This window comes from Balaenoptera musculus, chromosome 16 (genome assembly GCF_009873245.2).
Source record: "Balaenoptera musculus isolate JJ_BM4_2016_0621 chromosome 16, mBalMus1.pri.v3, whole genome shotgun sequence".
Classification (NCBI taxonomy): Eukaryota; Metazoa; Chordata; class Mammalia; order Artiodactyla; family Balaenopteridae; genus Balaenoptera; species Balaenoptera musculus.
In genome coordinates, this window is record NC_045800.1 from 4,980,621 (window position 1) to 5,001,780 (window position 21,160).

General features: G+C 44.8%; 1 protein-coding gene across 2 annotated transcripts in view; it reads right to left on the minus strand.

The window, feature by feature from the left end:
* DOCK1 (dedicator of cytokinesis 1) overlaps positions 1 to 21,160 on the minus strand; it is a 530,116-nt gene that overhangs the window by 32,044 nt on the left and 476,912 nt on the right. For both annotated transcript variants that reach the window (XM_036828289.1, XM_036828290.1), the window contains exons 39-44: positions 17,637 to 17,726; positions 16,705 to 16,809; positions 7,103 to 7,244; positions 6,890 to 6,968; positions 5,269 to 5,353; positions 2,116 to 2,202 (exon numbers count right to left, since the gene is read on the minus strand). In XM_036828289.1, coding sequence (XP_036684184.1) covers positions 2,116 to 2,202; positions 5,269 to 5,353; positions 6,890 to 6,968; positions 7,103 to 7,244; positions 16,705 to 16,809; positions 17,637 to 17,726 — 588 coding nt within the window. The remainder of the gene's footprint in view (positions 1 to 2,115; positions 2,203 to 5,268; positions 5,354 to 6,889; positions 6,969 to 7,102; positions 7,245 to 16,704; positions 16,810 to 17,636; positions 17,727 to 21,160) is intronic.

Here is a 21,160-nt window from a genome sequence, read left to right on the forward strand (position 1 = left end):
TCTTTCTCTGGGGGCCCCTGCAGGGCCCGGCGAGGCCCCGCCCCACGCTCCTCTCTGGCTCAGCCCGCAGGTGCCAGGAGGGTGCGTTCGCGTTTAAAACAATACCACCACCTTCCCACCAGGCCTGGCTCTAGTAGACCCTAGGCTGGGCCCTGGAGGCACGTCCAAGGGTGACCACAACACATGATAATCTGATGCTTCCCTTCCCCAAGGGCAGTGGGATGGGTCCCCACCTGTGCCGGGGACCCTAGGGTGTCTTTAGCAAATGGCAAAGCAGAGCAGCCTGTTTTCTCCTTCTACAGCCCCTGGGGATTGTCTGAGAGGTAGAGAGGGGGGGTCGGGGGTGCAGAGATGTTCAGAGAACGGAGAGATCCTAGACTGACACCCTCAGTCGTCACTGGCGAGCACCTGCTGGAGAGGTGACCGGATGGAGAGGAGGTAACACGTAAAGAGGTGGCCAACCGGGTGCTGGCCGCTGAGGGCGCCCCCTGCTTGCACGTGTACCCCAAACAACACGTACCCTGGGGCCTTTGTTTTCACCCCACACCTGGCTTTATCAGACCCTGGAATGCACCATCCCAGACACACAACTTCGCCAAATGGACCCTCCAGGGCAGAATTCCATTTTGACTGATGGCTAACCCCCTGCCGCTGATCCCGTTTGCTGCAAGAAAGAGCAGTGTCCTAGCTTTATCAAACCAAGAGGGTCAGCTGCTGCCCTCACAGTATCCCGTGCTGGTCTGTTCCAGTGATGGCGGGGCCAGGGGTGCGGACAGCAGGATTATTACAGTCCTGCCATCCGGGAATTATTCAGCCTCCAGCTTTCTTCGTTCACTAAAAAGGGCAAGCACAGCCCGTGGCAGAGCCACATCCTTACAGAAAATCAGGGCTCAGCCCTCGCCCCTTCGAGCTGTTAAGCACCGTCCTCACGCATCCTCACGCATCTGGGCTTGCTCACGGAATCCCGGATTACAAACGGCTTACGGGAAGAGGCTCATTAGGAGGATAGGAGTGGTGCCTGTTTATGGAACGGTCTCCTGTCCTGTGGTCTCCCACATGTACATCACCAGCTCCAAATGGTGCCAGCAAAGGCTTGCATTTCTGCCACCTGCCACGTCTCCTGAGCCCTCCAGAGGTCAGGGCCTGCCTGGGTGCTAGGGGGGGACAGAGTGGGGTCTCTGGGGACACAGGAAGTGGAGGCGCCCTCCGGGGGTGGGAAGGCGGGCACAGAGCCCTAGGGCTTCAGAGCAGGAGGAGGGGGCGCTGGAGATGGGGATGGGAGGCAGCTGACCACAGGCACGCTCAGGGAGAGGCCCAGAGCTCAACTGGCGTGGACGAAGGTCAGGAGTGGAAACAAGGCTGGGAAGACAGGCGCCAGCCACGTCCTAGGGCAGAAGCAGGAGTTTCCAAGGGGACTCATGGTAAACTGAACAGTGGGCACCACCCCTCTGGTTAAGATCCTGCCAGGTGAAAACCAAAGGCATTGAGACACATGACAAAGCACACATATTCCAATCAGACCTTGTTATACTGGCAATGGTCACGCTGCTGCTGCTATACCTTCAGTAAGAACCTTCTGCCCAACTCTGGCTCCTGTGATTGGAACTGTCCGATAGCTCAGCACCAAGGCAAAGTTTAGCTAATGAGATGCGGGTCATTATTTCTTTAAAAAGTGCGGGTGAGGGGTATATTCTCAAGCTACTTTTACTTGAAAACGAGCAAGTACTATTAATCAAGTTGTTTGTCATGTAAATGGCAATAAAACCATCAGGAAGAAAGATCTTAAAAAGCGTATGTAGATTGGAATTTGTCAAACTTTTCATTTCGGTAACAGAAAGAACTGTCAAAACAGCACAGTGAAGACTAGACTTAAATATTTTGTAAGAAGAAATGAAATCTTAGTTCTGGTTTCTTTCTGCGCTAGAGGAGGCTGTGATTACACGGCATTTCCACCGCGGTACCCGTGGACGGGGAGAGGGATTCTGGGTTAAGCCTGACGTGGGGTCCGAAGCATGCGTGCCGGCCACGGTGACCAGGTGACACGCCCGGGGAAGAGGCCGTGTCAGACCGTAGAAGAGGGGGTGATGGGCAGTTCCTCCTGCGGGGTGTGCTTACCATGAAAACAGATTTGACCTCAAACCACCTTAAAATGCCAGGCAATTTATACGCAGTCGTGTATATGGTCCTTTCGATCCACATATTCTGCAAAGGGAACACACACAGGACACTTGTTAGGAGAAGGATGTTGCAGGTAGATGACAGCTTCTGTCCTCACGGGGATTTGCAAGGGTCTGGGAGGCAAGGTCACCAGCCGCCCGGGCAATACCTCACAGGCCATGCTCTGCTGAATTGCTAGACTGTTACACAGGACACCGCGGCCCTCTGTTCCCTGGCCAACGGTGCCCGTTTCCCTAGCATTTGGCCAAGAAAATACAATCGAAGGGGAGAATTATATACGTCCACACGAGGGAGGTTCCCTCTGAGCAAACAGATTTTTGGAAAGGCTCCAATGAGCTTTACGTTAGCCTTACTTAGCGTTCAAAAGAAACCTGAAGATGAAAATCCATTGAGGAAGACTGGGGTTCATAAAAGTGACCTCTCAACATTCTAATAAAATCAGTCAGTACTTTAATGATCAATTTTTTTCTTTTTTTGGCCTAACATATGTATTTACATCAGAAAATGAAGATATGGAAATAGAAGGCAGAAAAATCACTCAGTACCTAAAGATGACAACCTAACCTTTCACTATCTGGGGTTCAAGGCTTCTTACTAAGCATTAACAAGTGTGTATATGTGTATTTTCAATGAAAATGTATTCTTCCTAAGATGGTATAGTACATATTGCGGGAAGCTGTTTAAAGCCAATAAATGTAACTCCACCCCTCTTTAATGGTTGCACAGAACTCCGCTGCAGCGGTGAACCGTAACCCTTTCATCCCACCCCCTACTGCGGGATGTCTAGCTGGTGGCAGTCTTTGCCTGGTAAACCTCCCAGTAACAGAGAATCACTGAGCAGTCTGAGTCTGTCCACAGTGATCCAGATATAAAAAGATGGCGCAGTGGATTGTCAACATTTCCAGAAAACCGGCTGGAATTTAGAAAGCATTTTCTCCAAACCTCAGATTCCAGGCTGGGAGAGGGGAAGGACCTGGCCGAGGCCCCAGGGACACAGGCCAAGGCTCCTGCCGCCCCCAGGGGCTGCTGGCTCAGGCACCGGCCTGGAAACTGCAGGCTGCACTGCTCCCCAACTCCAGCATCCCTGGCGGTGGGGGTGGGGGCTTCGGGTTCCACGTTGACCCTGTCTCTGGCTCCCTCCTCCTTGCCGGCTCTGGGTTTCAGAACTCCATGCGTGGCCAGGTTTGGAGGCACCAAGCTGCTCTGAGCTCCCGGGCTGGCCTGGCAGGGCAGCTTTCCCAGCACCCAGGCCCTAGGAGCCAGGCTCCCCGAAGCAGGCCCCAGCCCGGCCTCCCATTACCACCCAACCCCCTGCGCTTATCTGGAAGGCTGGGGCTTTGTCAAGCACGTGAAGGACTAAATCCGGTGGCTTCTGAAAGCCTCATCTGTGTGTGAGAACCTAACGGGGCCATTAGGGGATTTCTGGGCCATTTAGAAACAGCCCAGCCTCCAAGGTTTAGCGCAGCTCCGGCGTCAGGAGCCGTGCTTATTCTCAGCTCTGCCTCGAATGGCTGCGCAACTGTCGGCAATTTGCTCGACCTCCTTGTGTCTCTTCCTTCACAGTGTAAGAACCTACATCGCCGCGAGACGTGAGAGGCCTGAGGGAAATTCAAGAACTGCCCATACACCCTGCAGCCAGGGTGCTACATAAATGACAGAGTGATTGCTGTGATGACCAGAGCAGAGACGGCTCCGAAAGCCCAGCCCCGGTGTGGGTGTCTAGGTGGGGCCTTGCCTCTCTCACCACTGCAGACGGTGCCACAGTGCAAGCAGTCACCAAACAGGTTCAGGATGCCACACTAACCAAGAAGTAGGGTTTTGGTTTTGAAAGAGCCAGTGACGAAACTGGGGACAGCCTTAGAATTTCCCGACTCCAAGATCCTAGTTGACACATAGGAAACTGGGCTCGGGAAGGGCAGGGCCTTTCAGGGGCTGTGACTGGAGACTCACAGACATCACCCTGGGGATCAAAAGATTATAGGAAACAGGGCTTTGAAGGGAGGGTGGGTGGAAGGCAGCTTTGCTGCAAGTACTCTGGGCTTCCCTTTGGGCCAGCAGCATGGTGCTAATTCAACTTTGACCCCCTGCACCCCCAGAGACCTGCAGACAAGGTCCCCGCCAGGGGTCCTTGGGGCTAATGCCACCTTGAAATATGGGTCTATCTAGGGATTTCCAGAGGAGGTTTTTTCAGGGCAGGAGGAGAGAGAAACGTTAACATTAAAAAAAAATAAATAAATAAATAAAACTATGCTTTCAACATACAGTTTTGAGGGCATTAGCCCACTGTGGCCCCCTTTGCCTGGTAAAGCAATAAAGCTATTCTTTTCTACTTCAAAAAAATAAATTCATTCATTAATTAAAAAATAAAAAAGCCATGCTTTATTTCATGCCTTTCCGAAATGGAATCCATTAAACCAGTTGTATGTATATTTTTTAAAAGGTTACAAGAATCTGTGTCAACATTTCTATGACTCTAATGCGGTGCCTTCAACAAGGCACAGACGTTTAGCAATGTGTGGAAACATTTGTGATTCACTGTCACAACCGGGGAGGCTCTAGCTGGCACCTAGTGGGTAGAGGTCCGGGATACTGCTCAACATCCAATGAGGCCTGTTATTCAGCTGTGCCCGTGGGGACCCTGTTCCGGCGTACTGTGCCACAGTGAAGTTCAGGTGTGGGCACTGGATAGTGAGCCCAACTCACCTCCTGACTGCTTGTCCCCTGCAGAGAGCCATGTAAGCACTCGGCACCTCCGAGAGCTTATTTATAACTGAGACACCAGCACCTGCTCCAGGACCCGGGGCGCAGAGGAAGACTCAGATACATGCAGGAGGGAAGCAAGTGTGCTCCGAGCACGGAAACACTCTCAAAGCACTAGTTACCTTCTTACAGTATCACAAGCACCTTAGTGATACTGTTTGTGAAATGGTCTTCATTTCACTAAATTTGAATGGGTGATATGCTAGGATCTCTGCACATAACACACAAAGGCATTCAATCCTGCACTGCGGGAGCCTTTGAGAACACACTTTTCCATGCGCAGTTTTGTTAGTGGTGACATGAGTTTGGGGGTGGTTTTTTTTTTTTTACCGCAAATTCGTTGTCTGGGTTTTTCTCTCCCTTGCGGATCGGACGAGAATATTCAAATCGCTGGACCTCGTTTACTCTGTAAAAACTGTACAGAGATAGAGAAATCATTAGACATTTAACCAGAAAAGCAGCCGATTTGCTTTTAGACACAGGATCCGGTCTCCCTATAGGTCACTGCATCCCTTAAAACATCTCCAGCCTTGACCTGGAGCGATAGCTGGGCTTTCTTTCCCCGCCAGCCTCAGAAGAGAGACGTTGGCAGGTGGAAAAATTACCTTGAATTTTTGCCTCTTCCCTGTCCCTGACAACGCTCAAGGGAGAAGAGATGCTGAGTAAGAGTGAAACCGGCAAAAACAGAAAAGGTGAAGCAAAGGAGAGGGGAAAAAGGCCTTCATTCTCCATTTATGCGTTTATTATTTAAAATTTGAATTCATAATTCAACAATTAATTTATTAAATAGTTTAATCTAATAAGTTATTAAACATTTAAAAATATGTCTTATTTTTTAAAAGGTCTTGCATACTTTAACTTCAGATCTACAAAAGGCAGATTTGGCAACCACCAAGGGTGGCATATATAAGATGGAGACTGTACCTTCCTCCCCTGGGGAGGGGGTGGGTTTCACGCATATCCCAGAGGCAGGCTGGGAGGCTCACTCACCCCCCTGCACTGAAACACAGGTGGGCACCCCACATCAAAGGGAAATATCTGAGCATACACTACAGTTCACTAGTGCTTAATGCCTCTCTGAGAAAAAAATGTTGCAAAACTTAAAATCTAAGCCTTATGAAAGCGATCATCCATCAATAAACCAAGTCCTGGTTTATTTCCCATGTTTGCTGATGAAAGGTTAAAGAAATGGTAGTGAATTTTGTAGAAGAACCCAATCCACCAAACTTCAGGATATAAAATAAGCAGAATCTGAGCATTATTAGGCCATCAAAGAGGTTAGTTGTTTTTCACCAGTACATGGATCAAATAGAAAAGAAAATTCTTCATATCAAAGAGACATCTAGTGTAGGTGTTTCTACACCACTGCTAAGTCAGGGGCAATTCAATGTAGATGCATAAAATCTCACTCAAATTTGGACAGTTGGCCTGTGAGTTTTAAAATCCACCTCCGAATCCCATATTATGTAATCACCCTGTTGTAGGGGTGAAGGCTTCTTCTCATCCCCCACCTGGTTCTCCATCACGAGCAAATGTCTGAATCCCTATTCCTGCCTTCTGGGATCCAAATGCTCAGGCCACACCACAGGCACATAGACTCATATCTGTGGGGTGAGGGGCAGGGCCTGAGCCCTGGAGAAAAGGTCTACAGGGGGTCTCTCACCTGGTGGCTCAAAAGGAGCCCAGAGTACCCCTTTCTCCCCCTGACTTCCCCTGTCTCCCCATCTCGGGTATAAGGAACAGCCTTGCACCCTCCCGGCCACACTTGTTCACATCTTCCTTCCCCCTTCTTTGATGCTGAACGTGATTAGCTTCCCTTGCTTTTCGAAGTAAACAGAAAGAGCATCTGAAAAGTTAATCAAAGGCTGACACCCACCCTCCGAGACGTGAAATTATGAAGCGATCTGAGTACGCCTCTCACCACCCTCATGTTGGGTAAGGAAAATGTTACCTTACAATCTGCTCTGACACGGGCCTGTGAAATTTAGGGGGCAAATCGAGTTTGGGCTTTACTGTGAAGCACTGAATATCTGAAGGTCAAAGGGGTTAAGGACCATAAGGCAGAGTGGTCATCAGCCAGGAGCAAGGTCCCACGTACACCCAACCATCCAACCAAACGACATCACCATCATTTTATATCCGACATGGTTGTCTGAAAGGATACACTGGCCAGCAGAGTTTTTAATATCGTCGCCTGGTGGAGATGTTGTCTTCATTTTCTCAGCATTTGGAAACTGAGTTAATAGCCGAGCTTCAAAATCTTCCCTGCGTTCATACTCCTTCCCTCGGTAAATGAAAACTTTCCCCTGGAAACAATGACATTCATTAAATAACACCCCAGGGGAAGGGCCAGGAAAAGTTCACACATAAAGGCACTGGTCTTCAAAATGGGCTTGACAGTTTTTTTTTAAATGTCACTGAATTGAAGAACAGCTTGTAATTGCGGTGATCTTACTAATCAAGAACACAGGAAGAGAAGCCAGGTAAGTTAATACTGTTTAAGAAGCACTAAAGATGATGTTACTGAAGTCTGGCAGTACATTTCAGTCTTAACAGTAGCAATCAATTTACAAAACCATGAGAAACCAAGTGAGTGATTGAAGCCCACACACTAGTGGGCATGAAATGGTCAGACAGGGTAAAGGCACCAAGGCAAGTGGAGGAGAATGGTGTCCGTATCGTCTCCCCCCACACCCCAGGTAGGCCCTAATTAAATAGTTTCCATCCTGCCAGAAAGAATTCAAGGGAGAGATAGCCTCATCCACCAGAGGGCAGACAGCAGAAGCAAGAAGAACTACAATCCTGCAGCCTGTGGAACAAAAACCACATTCACAGAAAGACAGATAAGATGAAAAGGCAGAGGGCTATGTACCAGATGAAGGAACAAGATAAAACCAGAAAAACAACTAAATGAAGTGGAGATAGGCAACCTTCCAGAAAAAGAATTCAGAATAATAATAGTGAAGATGATCCAGGACCTCAGAAAAAGAATGGAGGCAAAGATTGAGAAGATGCAAGAAATGTTTAACAAAGACCTAGAAGAATTACAAACGAGATGAACAATACAATAACTGAAATGAAAAATACACTAGAAGGAATCAATAGCAGAATAACTGAGGCAGAAGAACGGATAAATGACCTGGAAGACAGAATGGTGGAATTCACTGCTGCAGAACAGAATAAAGAAAAAAGAATGAAAAGAAATGTAGACACCCTAAGAGACCTCTGGGACAACATTAAACGCAACAACATTCGCATTATAGGGGTCCCAGAAGGAGAAGAGAGAGAGAAAGGACCCGAGAAAATATTTGAAGAGATTATAGTTGAAAACTTCCCTAATATGGGAAAGGAAATAGCCACCCAAGTCCAGGAAACGCAGAGAGTCCCATACAGGATAAACCCAAGGAGAAACATGCCGAGACGCATAGTAATCAAATTGGCAAAAATTAAAGACAAAGAAAAATTATTGAAAGCAGCAAGGGAAAAACAACAAATAACATACAAGGGAACTCCCATAAGGTTAACAGCTGATTTCTCAGCAGAAACTCTACAAGCCAGAAGGGAGTGGCATGATATACTTAAAGTGATGAAAGGGAAGAACCCACAACCAAGATTACTCTACCCGGTAAGGATCTCCTTCAGATTCGATGGAGAAATCAAAAGCTTTACAGACAAGCAAAAGCTAAGAGAATTCAGCACCACCAAACCAGCTCTACAACAAATGCTAAAGGAACTTCTCTAAGTGGGAAACACAAGAGAAGAAAAGGACCTACAAAAACAAACCCAAAACAATTAAGAAAATGGTCACAGGAACATACATATTGATAATTACCTTAAATGTGAATGGATTAAATGCTCCAACCAAAAGACACAGGCTTGCTGAATGGATACAAAAACAAGACCCATATATATGCTGTCTACAAGAAACCCACTTCAGACCTAGGGACACATACAGACTGAGAGTGAGGGGATGGAAAAAGATATTCCATGCAAATGGAAATCAAAAGAAAGCTGGAGTATTAATACTCATATCAGATAAAATAGACTTTAAAATAAAGAATGTTACAAGAGACAAGGAAGGACACTACATAATGATCAAGTGATCAATACAAGAAGAAGATATAACAATTATAAATATATATGTGCTGAACATAGGAGCACCTCAATACATAAGGCAACTGCTAACAGCTATAAAAGAGGAAATCGACAGTAACACAATAATAGTGGGGGACTTTAACACCTCACTTACACCAATGGACAGATCATCCAAACAGAAAATTAATAAGGAAACACAAGCTTTAAATGACACAATAGACCAGATATATTTAATTGATATTTATAGGACATTCCATCCAAAAACAGCAGATTACACTTTCTTCTTAAGTGTGCATGGAACATTCTCCAGGATAGATCACATCTTGGGTCACAAATCAAGCCTCAGTAAATATAAGAAAATTGAAATCATATCAAGCATCTTTTTTCTGACCACAACGCTATGAGATTAGAAATGAATTACAGGGAAAAAAATGTAAAAAACACGAACACCTGGAGGCTAAACAAGATGTTACTAAATAACCAAGAGATCACTGAAGAAATCAAAGAGGAAATCAAAAAATACCTAGAGAAAAATGACAATGAAAACACAATGATCCAAAACCTATGGGATGCAGCAAAAGCAGTGCTAAGAGGGAAGTTTATAGCTATACAAGCCTACCTCAAGAAACAAGAAAAATCTCAAATAAACAATCTAACCTTACACCTAAAGGAACTAGAGAAAGAAGAACAAACAAAAACCCAAAGTTAGCAGAAGGAAAGAAATCATAAAGATCAGAGCAGAAATAAATGAAATAGAAACAAAGAAAACAATAGCAAAGATTAATAAAACTAAAAGCAGGTTCTTTGAGAAGATAAACAAAATTGATAAACCATTGGCCAGACTCATCAAGAAGAAGAGGGAGAGGACTCAAGTCAATAAAATTAGAAATGAAAAAGAAGTTACAACAGACACTGCAGAAATACAAAGCATCCTAAGACACTACTACAAGCAACTCTATGCCAATAAAATGGACAATCTGGAAGAGATGGACAAACTCTTAGAAAGGTATAACCTTCCAAGACTGAACCAGGAAGAAACAGAAAATATGAACAGACCAATAATCACAAGTAATGAAATTGAAACTGTGATTAAACATCTTCCAACAAACAAAAGTCCAGGACCAGATGGCTTCACAGGTAAATTCTATCAAACATTTAGAGAAGAGCTAACACCCATCCTTCTCAAACTCTTCCAAAAAATTGCAGAGGAAGGAACACTCCCAAACTCATTCTATGAGGCCACTATCACCCTGACACCAAAACCAGACAAAGGTACTACAAAAAAAGAAAATTACAGACCAATATCACTGATGAATATAGATGCAAAAATCCTCAACAAAACGCTAGCAAACAGAATCCAACAACACATTAAAAGGATGATACACCATGATCAAATGGGATTTATCCCAGGGAGGCAAGGATTCTTCAATATATGCAAATCAATCATTGTGATACACCATATTAACAAATTGAAGAATAAAAACCATATGATCATGTCAATAGATGCAGAAAAAGCTTCTGACAAAATTCAACACCCATTTATGATAAAAACTCTCCAGAAGGTGGGCATAGAGGGAACCTACCTCAACATAATAAAGGCCATATACGACAAACCCACAGCAAATATCATTCTCAACAGTGAAAAACTGAAAGCATTTCCTCTAAGATCAAGAACAAGACGAGGATGTCCACTCTCACCACTATTATTCAACATAGTTTTGGAAGGTCTAGCCGCAGCAATCAGAGAAGAAAAAGAAATAAAATGAATACAAACTGGAAAAGAAGAAGAAAACTGTCACTGTTTGCAGATGACATGATACTATACATAGAGAATCCTAAAAATGCCACCAGAAAACTACTAGAGCTAATCAATGAATTTGGTAAAGTTGCAGGATACAAAATTAATGCACAGAAATCTCTTGCATTCCTATACACTAATGATGAAAAATCTGAAAGAGAAATTAAGGAAACACTCCCATTTACCATTGCAACAAACAGAATAAAATACCTAGGAATAAACCTACCTAAGGAGACAAAAGACCTGTATGCAGAAAACTATAAGACACTGATGAAAGAAATGAAAGATGATACCAACAGATGGAGAGATATACCATGTTCTTGGATTGGAAGAATCAATATTGTGAAAATGACTATACTACCCAAAGCAATCTACAGATCCAATGCAATCGCTATCAAAAGACCAATGGCATTTTTTACAGAACTATAACAAAAAAATCTTAAAATTTGTATGGAGACACAAAAGACCCAGAATAGTCAAGGCAGTCTTGAGGGAAAAAAGCGGAGCTGGAGGAATCAGACTCCCTGACTTCAGACTATACTACAAAGCTACAGTAATCAAGACAATATGGTACTGGCACAAAAACAGAAATATAGATCAATGGAACAAGATAGAAAGCCCAGAGATAAACCCACACACCTACGGTCAACTAATCTATGACAAAGGAGGCAAGGATATACAATGGAGAAAAGACAGTCTCTTCAATAAGTGGTGCTGGGAAAACTGGACAGCTACATGTAGAAGAATGAAATTAGAACACTCCCTAACACCATACACAAAAATAAACTCAAAATGGATTCGAGACCTAAATGTAAGACCGGACACTATAAAACTCTTAGAGGAAAACATAGGAAGAACATTCTTTGACATAAATCACAGCAAGATCTTTTTTGATCCACCTCCTAGAGTAATGGAAATAAAAACAAAAATAAACAAATGGGACCTAATGAAACTTAAAAGCTTTTGCACAGCAAAGGAAACCATAAACAAGATGAAAAGACAACCCTCAGAATGGGAGAAAATATATGCAAATGAATCAACGGACAAAGGATTAATCTCCAAAATATATAAACAGCTCATGCAGCTCAATATTAAAAAAACAAACAACCCAATCCAAAAATGGGCAGAAGAACTAAATAGAAATTTCTCCAATGAAGATATACAGATGACCAAGAAGCACATGAAAACTGCTCAACATCACTAATTATTAGAGAAATGCAAATCAAAACTACAATGAGGTATCACCTCACACCAGTTAGAATGGGCATCATCAGAAAATCTACAAACAGCAAATGCTGGAGAGGGTGTGGAGAAAAGGGAACCCTCTTGCACTGTTGGTGGGAATGTAAATTGATACAGCCACTATGGAGAACAGTATGGAGGTTCCTTAAAAAACTAAACATAGAACTACCATATGACCCAGCAATCCCACTACTGGGCATATACCCAGAGAGAACCATAATTCAAAAAGACACATGCACCCCAATGTTCATTGCAGCACTATTTACAATAGGCAGGTCATGGAAGCAACCTAAATGCCCATCGACAGACGAATGGATAAAGAAGATGTGGTACATATATACAATGGAATATTACTCAGCCATAAAAAGGAACGAAATTGGGTCATTTGTAGAGACGTGGATGGATCTAGAGACTGTCATACAGAGTGAAGTCAGAAAGAGAAAAACAAATATCGTATATTAACGCATATATGTGGACCCTAGAAAAATGGTACAGATGAACCAGATTGCAGGGCAGAAAGTGAGACACAGATGTAGAGAACAAACATGTGGACACCAAGGGGGGAAAGTGGCAGGGGTGGTGGTGGTGGGATGAATTGGGAGATTGGGATTGACATGTATACACTAATATGTATGAAATGGATAACTAATAAGAACCTGCTGTATAAAAAAATAAATAAAATAAAATTCAAAAATTCAAAATAAATTTAAAAAAAAAATTCAAGAGAGCATGAGATTAAGGTGGGGCCTCAGAGCCTGAGCACGACTTTCCAAGCTGGCTCCTATAGGTCACAGCCAAGAGATGAGCAGAACCAGAGCGAAGAGGGTCCAGACCAAAGCAGAGGGACCCCAGGCTCTCGGCCTCCCCTGGTGCTGAGAGGGCGGAGGTGGTGGCCGGACTCCCCCCGTGGAACGTTTGGGGTTGTCGTGTGCACAACGGGCCATCAACGGACGACAGGGTAGGGCATAGAGAGTGCTCCTCCTAAAGGCTGGAGTCTGTCCCTCTCAAAGGCCACCTCGTCACCTCCACAAGGTCTGGAGAGTCCACCTGGGGGTTGTTTTGGGTGGCGGGGCTGGGCGACCTCGAGGGAGGGTGATAAGTAGGTAAGCATTCCTCTCTACTCAGGCTGTCTCGTTGAGACCTGTCTCGTGACACGGTCACTCTGTAAATACGTCTGTCAGGAACGTTCTGATTCCAAGATGGAACTGGTCTCCACACCTTCAGAGGTTCAACAAGTGTGTTCTGAGTGGCAGCTGAATCACGGAAGGTGTCAGCGGGTAGCGTGACGCGGCAGCTGGTTCTCGAAGCCCTGCCCCTCCCCACACCCATCTTCTTGCCCCATCTCAGGGCTGGGCTGTCTCAACATCAGTGAAAACTGCCACAAGGTTTTCCTTGTTGCAGTGAGCAGAACCCACAGAACCTGAGGAACAGGAGGCTGGGGGCTCGTGCTTCTCCTCCTTGGACTTGGCTGCTGTTTCATCAGGGACCCTGGGCAAGAGGGTCCGGGCCAGCCGGTCATGAGTTAGGGGGCAGCCCTGTTATCTGCCCTGACCTTGGATGGATGCCAGCGTGCAGGAGGGGGGGGGGAGGGGGAGGAGGAAAGGGAGGGGGCAGGGGAAGGATGGGGAGAGGGAAGAGGAAGAGAAGGGGGAGGAGGAGGAGGAAGGGGAAGAGAAGACACACAAACAGATGCATCCTAGAGACTCAGCTCAAAGCCAAATTAAAATTTGTCTAATTAATGAATTTTCACAAAAACAAAGCCCCTGTGGCATTCCATTTATCCCCTTCCCTAGTCCAAAGTTATTCCGAGTTCTTGTAAATCACTAAAGAAGGAACAATTTAAAAATTGAATATGTTTTTTTCACTTTGTGCTTAGGTATGTCTTAAAGTACCCATTACAGGAGAAAAATGTGCTCTTTCTTTAAAAAAATAATCTGAAGCAGAAACCAAAGTAATATGTAGTCTTAATTAGAAATATAAATACACACTACGGGCATCTTTTAGGGCTATAAAAAGCCAAACATTTCAGAAATTCAGGGTGATTTAATGTATAACAGGCTACTACGAAACTAGCATGCATTTATTATACTTTACACTAGAAGGAAGACATAATAATAAAAATGTATATAAAGACTTTAACAGAAAAACACTAGTGAGTTATAGATGAACACACTAATAACATTTTCTAGAAATGTCAATTACTTTGCATTTTGAAGTGGTCCATTCAAGCCTGAAAACAGGAGGGAAACGTACATATAGTCAAAGATATTTATTCCTTGTAAGAATCATAAATATTCATATAAATGCAAAAAACCCCAATGCGATCAATTCTTAAAGCAAAACAAAGCAGAGGGGCCAGCGAGTCAGTTCTCAGAGGCTGTGCTCCCGGCACTGAATGAAGTAGACAAACATCCCACCCACTTTTTTGTAACTGCTAATGTCATTGTCAGATGGAGCCCTGACAGGTAATCTGTGAAGCGTAATGACTGTATTGCTATAGGCCCACAGAATTATTCGGGGGTGGGGGGGAAGTCAGTTCCATATTAATCAAGCCCGTTAAACTCGTTATTCGTACTCTGCATTTTGCCCTTGTGACGGGCAGGTGACCCAGCACGGTCCCTGGAGCACGGATCTCATGTGACCTCCCAGGACAACCCTGGCATCAGTTGGCTTGGGGGCTGCAAAATGCTCACCCGGCCCTGCTGCCTCCTCAGGACGCCAGGACAGAGCCGTAGTGCCCTTAAATTATGGCACTGTCCAAGGAGGGCCACACATACACTCTACACCCAGCACAGCACAGGTCAGCTGTGATTTAGGGCCTGTCCCTCCCTCTCAGTCTTTCTTAAGAGACACACACACACACACACACACACACACACACACACACACACACACACACACACACACACACACACACACACACACACACACACACACACACACACACACGGAAGCATATGTACATATTCACATACCTTAATTAAAGCCTTGGGCAACATTAGGTGACTTCAACTCCAGGCTCATTATCCCCTTTGGATTGGTTTTTTACTTAAAGTTAATTTCAAAATCCTCCCTAACCACTATCTTAAATGCCACAGCTGCACGATGAAGGTGACGGTGTTAAGGAGAGACTGACCAGCAGTGACAGGGACAGGCCAGATGCCCCAGGCACCCAGCCAGGACCCTGCGTGAGCGTATCAACTAACAGGTCACCTTCTGGAGCTGGTCAGCCCTGCGAGGGCCACTTGCTGACGTTCCTATACAGAATGACAGGTCCTCACCAAGTAAGTCCTTCCTGCTGGTGCCAGCGTGAAGGGATGTCTTATACTATCAGGGCCTCCTGTGGGATCAGAAACACCAGGGCCAAAGGAACACACCTCTGGGGCTACAGAAATCTCCCAACTGGATCTAACTGCCCCGGACAGGTGTGCCCTAGGCAGAGAGCTCCTGCTTCTCTAAAACCAGAAGGATCACGCATGGTCTCCCAGGATAAGAGAAAACCAGGTGACATTAAAAAAAAAAGGTCATAAGAAATGACAGGAAATCATGGTCAACGGCATCCAAGAATGAGTTTTTGGGAAACTTGAACAATTCTACTAGTAGGCTAGGCAGCAGTTATTTACACAGTTTCTGGCCTCATGATTATTGGGTGACTTGGCTGGTGATCACAGTATTTCTTCCATCATGTGTCAAAGAGCACATGCTTGTCTCAGAAATGGAGTACGATTCTGAGTTTCCAGCACTGGGAATCCATTTCCAGTTTCTCATATAATTAAAAATACTCATGTTCATAGCAGTGTTCTTCATAATAGGCAAAACAACCCAAAGTTTATCAAAGGACGGATGGATAAACAAAATGTGGTACATCAGTACGATGGAATATTACTCTTCCATAAAAAGGAATGACGTTCTGATACACGCTACCACATGGATGAGCCTTGCAGACACGACACTCAGGGAAGTGAGCCAGACACAAAAGGACAAGTTTTATATGATTCCACTTAAACGAGGTTCCCAGAACAGGCAAATTCTGAGACAGAAAGTAAAAGCGTGGTTGCCAGGGTCTGGGGGGAGGGGAGAAGGGGGAATTATCGTTTAATGGGATCAGAGTTCTAGTTCGGGAAGATGAAAAAGATCTGGAGATGGATGGTGGAAATAGTTGCACAACAAACTAAATAAACTTAATGCCATTGAACGATACACCTAAAAAGGGTAAAGATGGTAAATTTTATGTTATGCATATATAGCTTACAGAATTTTTTTTTTTTTTTGGCCGTGCCACACGGCTTGTGGGATCCTAGTTCCCTGACTAGGGATTGAACCTGGGCCCCTGGCAGTGAAAGTGCGGAGTCCTCACCACTGGACCACCAGGGAAGTCCCCAACCACAATTTTTAAAATATACATAAATCTCTGAACAGGAGTTCTATTTGGGAAAAATGAGATGCAAAGTTTATATGCAATCAAAAAATATGATCAGCCCCTCGCTGGTAACCTAAGTCAAGCACAGAGCTGTTAAAATAATACAAAGAGTCGGACTTCGGATGCAAAGTCCAAATTCTTCCTCGGAAAGGGAAGAGGCTCGCTGCCCAGGGAACAATCCTGACCCAATCAAAACAGAATCCAAAGTTACCCGAAGGAACGTGGGGAATCCTTGTCCGTAGTAACCGACAGCAAAATAGTCAGGCTTGGGTCTTATCACCTTGACGATGTTTTCATAAAATTGAGCCTGTTTTTTCTGAAAGGAAGAAAGGAAATGCATTTCAGGTTTGAATGGAGTAGTTGAACATCCACGCATCTGGATTCTTCCAGCTTTGGCAGTTCTAGCGTGTGGGAGGGGGAGAAGGCGGGGGAGCGGCGCTGATGCAGGCATTGCACTTAGTCTCACCACGAAGCTTCGACAGTACTCCTCACTCATCCTCCAACATTCAGCAGGGGAATTTGACCAAAAAGCCAAATTCAGCAACCAGTTGTGATTTATAGGTGTTTTAATAACCAAAGAGGGGCCAGAGAGATGGTTTTTCTTCTGATTAAATGTCTGATCTTTAGGATTTTTTAAAAAAAGGCATCAGTCAGATAATGGGATACATTACAAGAGAATTTAAAAGGGCAGAATTCTGTTCCACATTCATGATACACATCACAACATCATAAGTCGATCTGCTGCATAGAAAAATGATACAGCAGAGAAAGCAGTAGTTAGAAACCCATAGCTTCTGTGGCAGGAGAAAGGTCTGGGCTAGCCTCCATCTGTCCCCCTCTTGTAGACAGGCTCACAGTTTTAAACGAGTGGAGACTCCTGGAGACCTCTGGGCCATCAAGACCAACGTACACCTAGACTCAGCAGTTGTTCACATATAAGTCATTCAGAGGCATCTTAGAGTTTGGTTACAAAAGCTCACTGGGGAATAAAAAGTGAATACTCATGGGCCAGAATCAACCAGCAAATAAATCAAGTGTCCTCCTGGACAAAATGAAGGACAATCCCAACGTTCAAAGGAAAAGAAAAATTCCAGAAGAACAAGCTGAGACTGCCTGTTCATTTAAAGAGAAAGAAAGACCTACCAGCAATTCGCTAAGTTGTTCATAATCAAATATCTCGTTTTCATACTGCTCAGCCAGTTCCTTGCCCAGGGCGATGGCCTCTTCCCACATCTGTGAGGGAAAAGAAAGCAACAAGGGAAAGAGAAACGCAAACCTGAATCACGCGGTCAGAAAGTAATGCTGCAACACAACCGTTCATGATGAAACAAGCCGGAAACACACTCGCTTAATCTGAAAGCACTGGAAAAATACAGATATTTTCTAGAGGCTCATGGCCTTTGGCTCGGGCATCAGTTGACCAAATTGGTCAGCTACTGGCTCATCAATCATGGTGGCCACGGCCCCCGGTCAGAGCAGTCGGTCCGCCAGTCCTGCCTCACCTGCTGCTGGCGGCTGACGCCCACCTGTCGGAGCAGCCGTGGAGCTCAGAAAGGAAACCACAGGGCGAGGTTGAGAGGAGCGTCTGCGTAGAAACCACAGGCCTGATTTTGCTACTTTCCCAAACCATCCCATTTAATAAGCTCTGCGTGTCAGTGGTCAGAAAAACAAGGATCTATTTCGACTCTACATTAAGGCTTGCAAGAAGTTCGTGTTATGTTTGCAGATACCGTCAGGATGTAAAATCTGCCACCGTTTGGAAAGGGAGAATTTTTTATGGTAATGGTTTAAAAGTGGGTTTCCCAATCAGGGAACATTTATTAAAATGCTGATAAACTTTTGACACATGTGGATTAATTTATTGATACATGTGGTAGGCCTGAATTTCCCTTATTTTCCTTGGGAAAAATAAAATACAGTGGTTTACTTGAGAAGAACATGGAAAATATGGAGGAACTATCTCCTCCAGAAAGCCTTCCTGGGTGCCACCCACCCTCTTCCTCTGTGCTCCTACAAGACCCAGGGTTCCGCTACTAAAAAAACTTTGGGTAATGTACTGAAAGTGGAACGTTCCTTTGTCATTCCTCCTCAGGGACTATAAGCCCCTTGAGGGCAGGGCCTGAGCATCATCAAAACCTCTGGACCGTGTGGAGCCCAGGACCTGCTCAACAGTGTTTCTCCAACAGAAATGAAGGTTGCTGACTTAGAATCAGGAAAGTGTCACACCACCCCACATACTGGGTCCCCAGACACGAATCGCCCACTTCTCCACTGGAACCATCCCCACAAGGTGGTAGCACCGTTAGGGCAGTGACTGCAAGCTTATTCTACCTCCAGCGAGATGCCACCTGCATTGTCTTGTTAAACTCCTTCGCCTTGTCAGGTGGGTATCTTTATTACACCTGTTTGGCAGATAAGGAAGTTGGGGATCAGACAGGTAAGTTACCTGCCCAAGGGCACACAGTGGGGTGTACTCGGCCCAGCTTGGTCTTTTTCTGATGTTCTTGCTCTCGATGACTTAGTTGGAGGTGCTATAACAAAATCCCACACAACAGGTATTTCCTCCTCACAGTTCTGGAGGCTGGGAAGTCCAAGATCAAGGTGTAGGCAGATTCAGTTCTTGGTAAGCGTTCTCCTCCTGACTTGTAGACAGGCACCTTCTTACTGTGTGCTCACATGGCCTTAGGAGAGATCTTTCTCTTCCTCTTCTTATAAGGGCACTAATCCCATCATGGGGGGCCCCCACCCTCATCATGACCCAATATAAACATAATTACCTTCCCAAAGCCTCACTTCCAAATATCATCACATGGTGGTTAGGGTTTTAACATATGAATTTTGGAGGGATGCAAACATTCAGCCCATAACAATGACCATGTGCCAGCACTTCCAGCTGCCCCACACCCCCTCCTCCTGGAATGGGTTTTAAAGGATGCTGAGCTAGTCCCTAACTCCAGGCTCTCACTGAGACCACAGGGAGCCGGCTCCCATACCTGGCATACCCTTGGCACTGAACCCTCACCTGCCTGCCAGTCTTTGCCTTTTCTTAGTAGAACCACACTATCAAAGACCTTACTTATTACTGAATCACCCAATAGACTTAAAATACTCTTTACACAGCTGCTACTTAAAGAAACCGTCTGCTATTTTTGACGAGAAAAAGCTATTCTGAAATTGCATTTTAATACTTTGAAAGACATCTTAAAAATAACCCCAGAGTAGAAAAAGATTTCAGAGTTAGGACCAGCAGCCAGGGAAGAGAGAAAGTGGCTGAGATGCTCTTCCTAGAACCACACACTTCTCTTCCCAAGAACCCCTACCTGTCTCCTTCATCCTCCTGAAGTTTTGCATCCTTTGAATATATTCATCCGTTGCTCCAGGTAGCTCAGGTCCTTTGCCAGAGCCCAAGCTCACATTTCTCGGAAGAGGGAGTTTCTCCAATTGGAATGTTTCTTTTAAGCTCCAGTGACCAATTCCTCCCTTAGTACATTTCCATTTCAAAGAAATCATTACCTTTAGTTGTAGTTCTCATTCATCCGACTGATTTTTCTTTAGTTTTCCGCAAGCTAATACACCACTCTCTTAGCTGCCTAGAATCTTAGGGCTTCTAATTCACTGCTTAATCTGTTTTTATCCTAAATGACAGATGAGATGCTTTCACCTATCAAAAGTAATTGTTTTTAAAAGAAATATGTCTTGAATAAATATTTTATCCAACCCACCCAGAGGTTACACAGTTGTGTTCTTTATCAGATTTTCTATAAACATACATTCCCCTCTCCACACCCCCCTCACCCCGGAATGTTTAAAGGATGCTGCATTAAGGAGATTTTCATCTACTTTTAATTGGCTAGGGCTCTACAGAGTGTGGGATGCTCATATTTCCCGTGTGAATACCTTGGAAAATATTTCCATGCCAGAGAGAAAACAGATTCAATATGATCGAGATTTAGATTATCTCAGTGGAAGAATCGCTTTAACCTGTGTGATTGAACGTCCTGATTGAACCTGGCTCCATTCTTAGACATGCAGTAGGCAGATGAGGTTTACCACAGTCCCAAATGAAAAAGCACCCTAGCAACGCTCCGCCTTATTTTCTGATTTGAAATCCTTAGTCCATTTTACAGCATCCTTGGCCTTGTTCGTTTACTTGCAACACAGAGCACACTCTTCCCGCCTCCTCTTTTTATCAGATGATCTCAGCTACATTCTCTTGAGATGATCACCTTTTCTTTCTGAACCTCTCGGTTCCAGGAAGTCCCATTTCTGCAAGTGTCATGAACAGAAAACTTTTTAATTTTTTTCTGATGAAATTCCTTTGTTAGTTCCAAGACTGAAGTGGCTGCAGAGCACATATCAGCGACTGCTTTCCTACGGAGAACTGTGAGGTTGACGAGTAGTGACCAGTCGGGTAGAATGACAACATTGATCTAACAGGATCAGGGAGGCAGCGGATGAAAACCAAGATGGCAGCTTGGACAAGCACCCTTTACAAATAATTCAGGCCAGTGATGACTCACCAGGATATTGGTGTGCAACTGCGGTTTAACCCGCTAACTAGCTCCGCTAACTAGCTCTAAGTCCCTCACCAGTGAAGATGTTTTATGGGATGCTCTTATTGCAGTCATTCTAAAATTCATCTGGTTTTCCAGGCAGTTGTTGGGAAA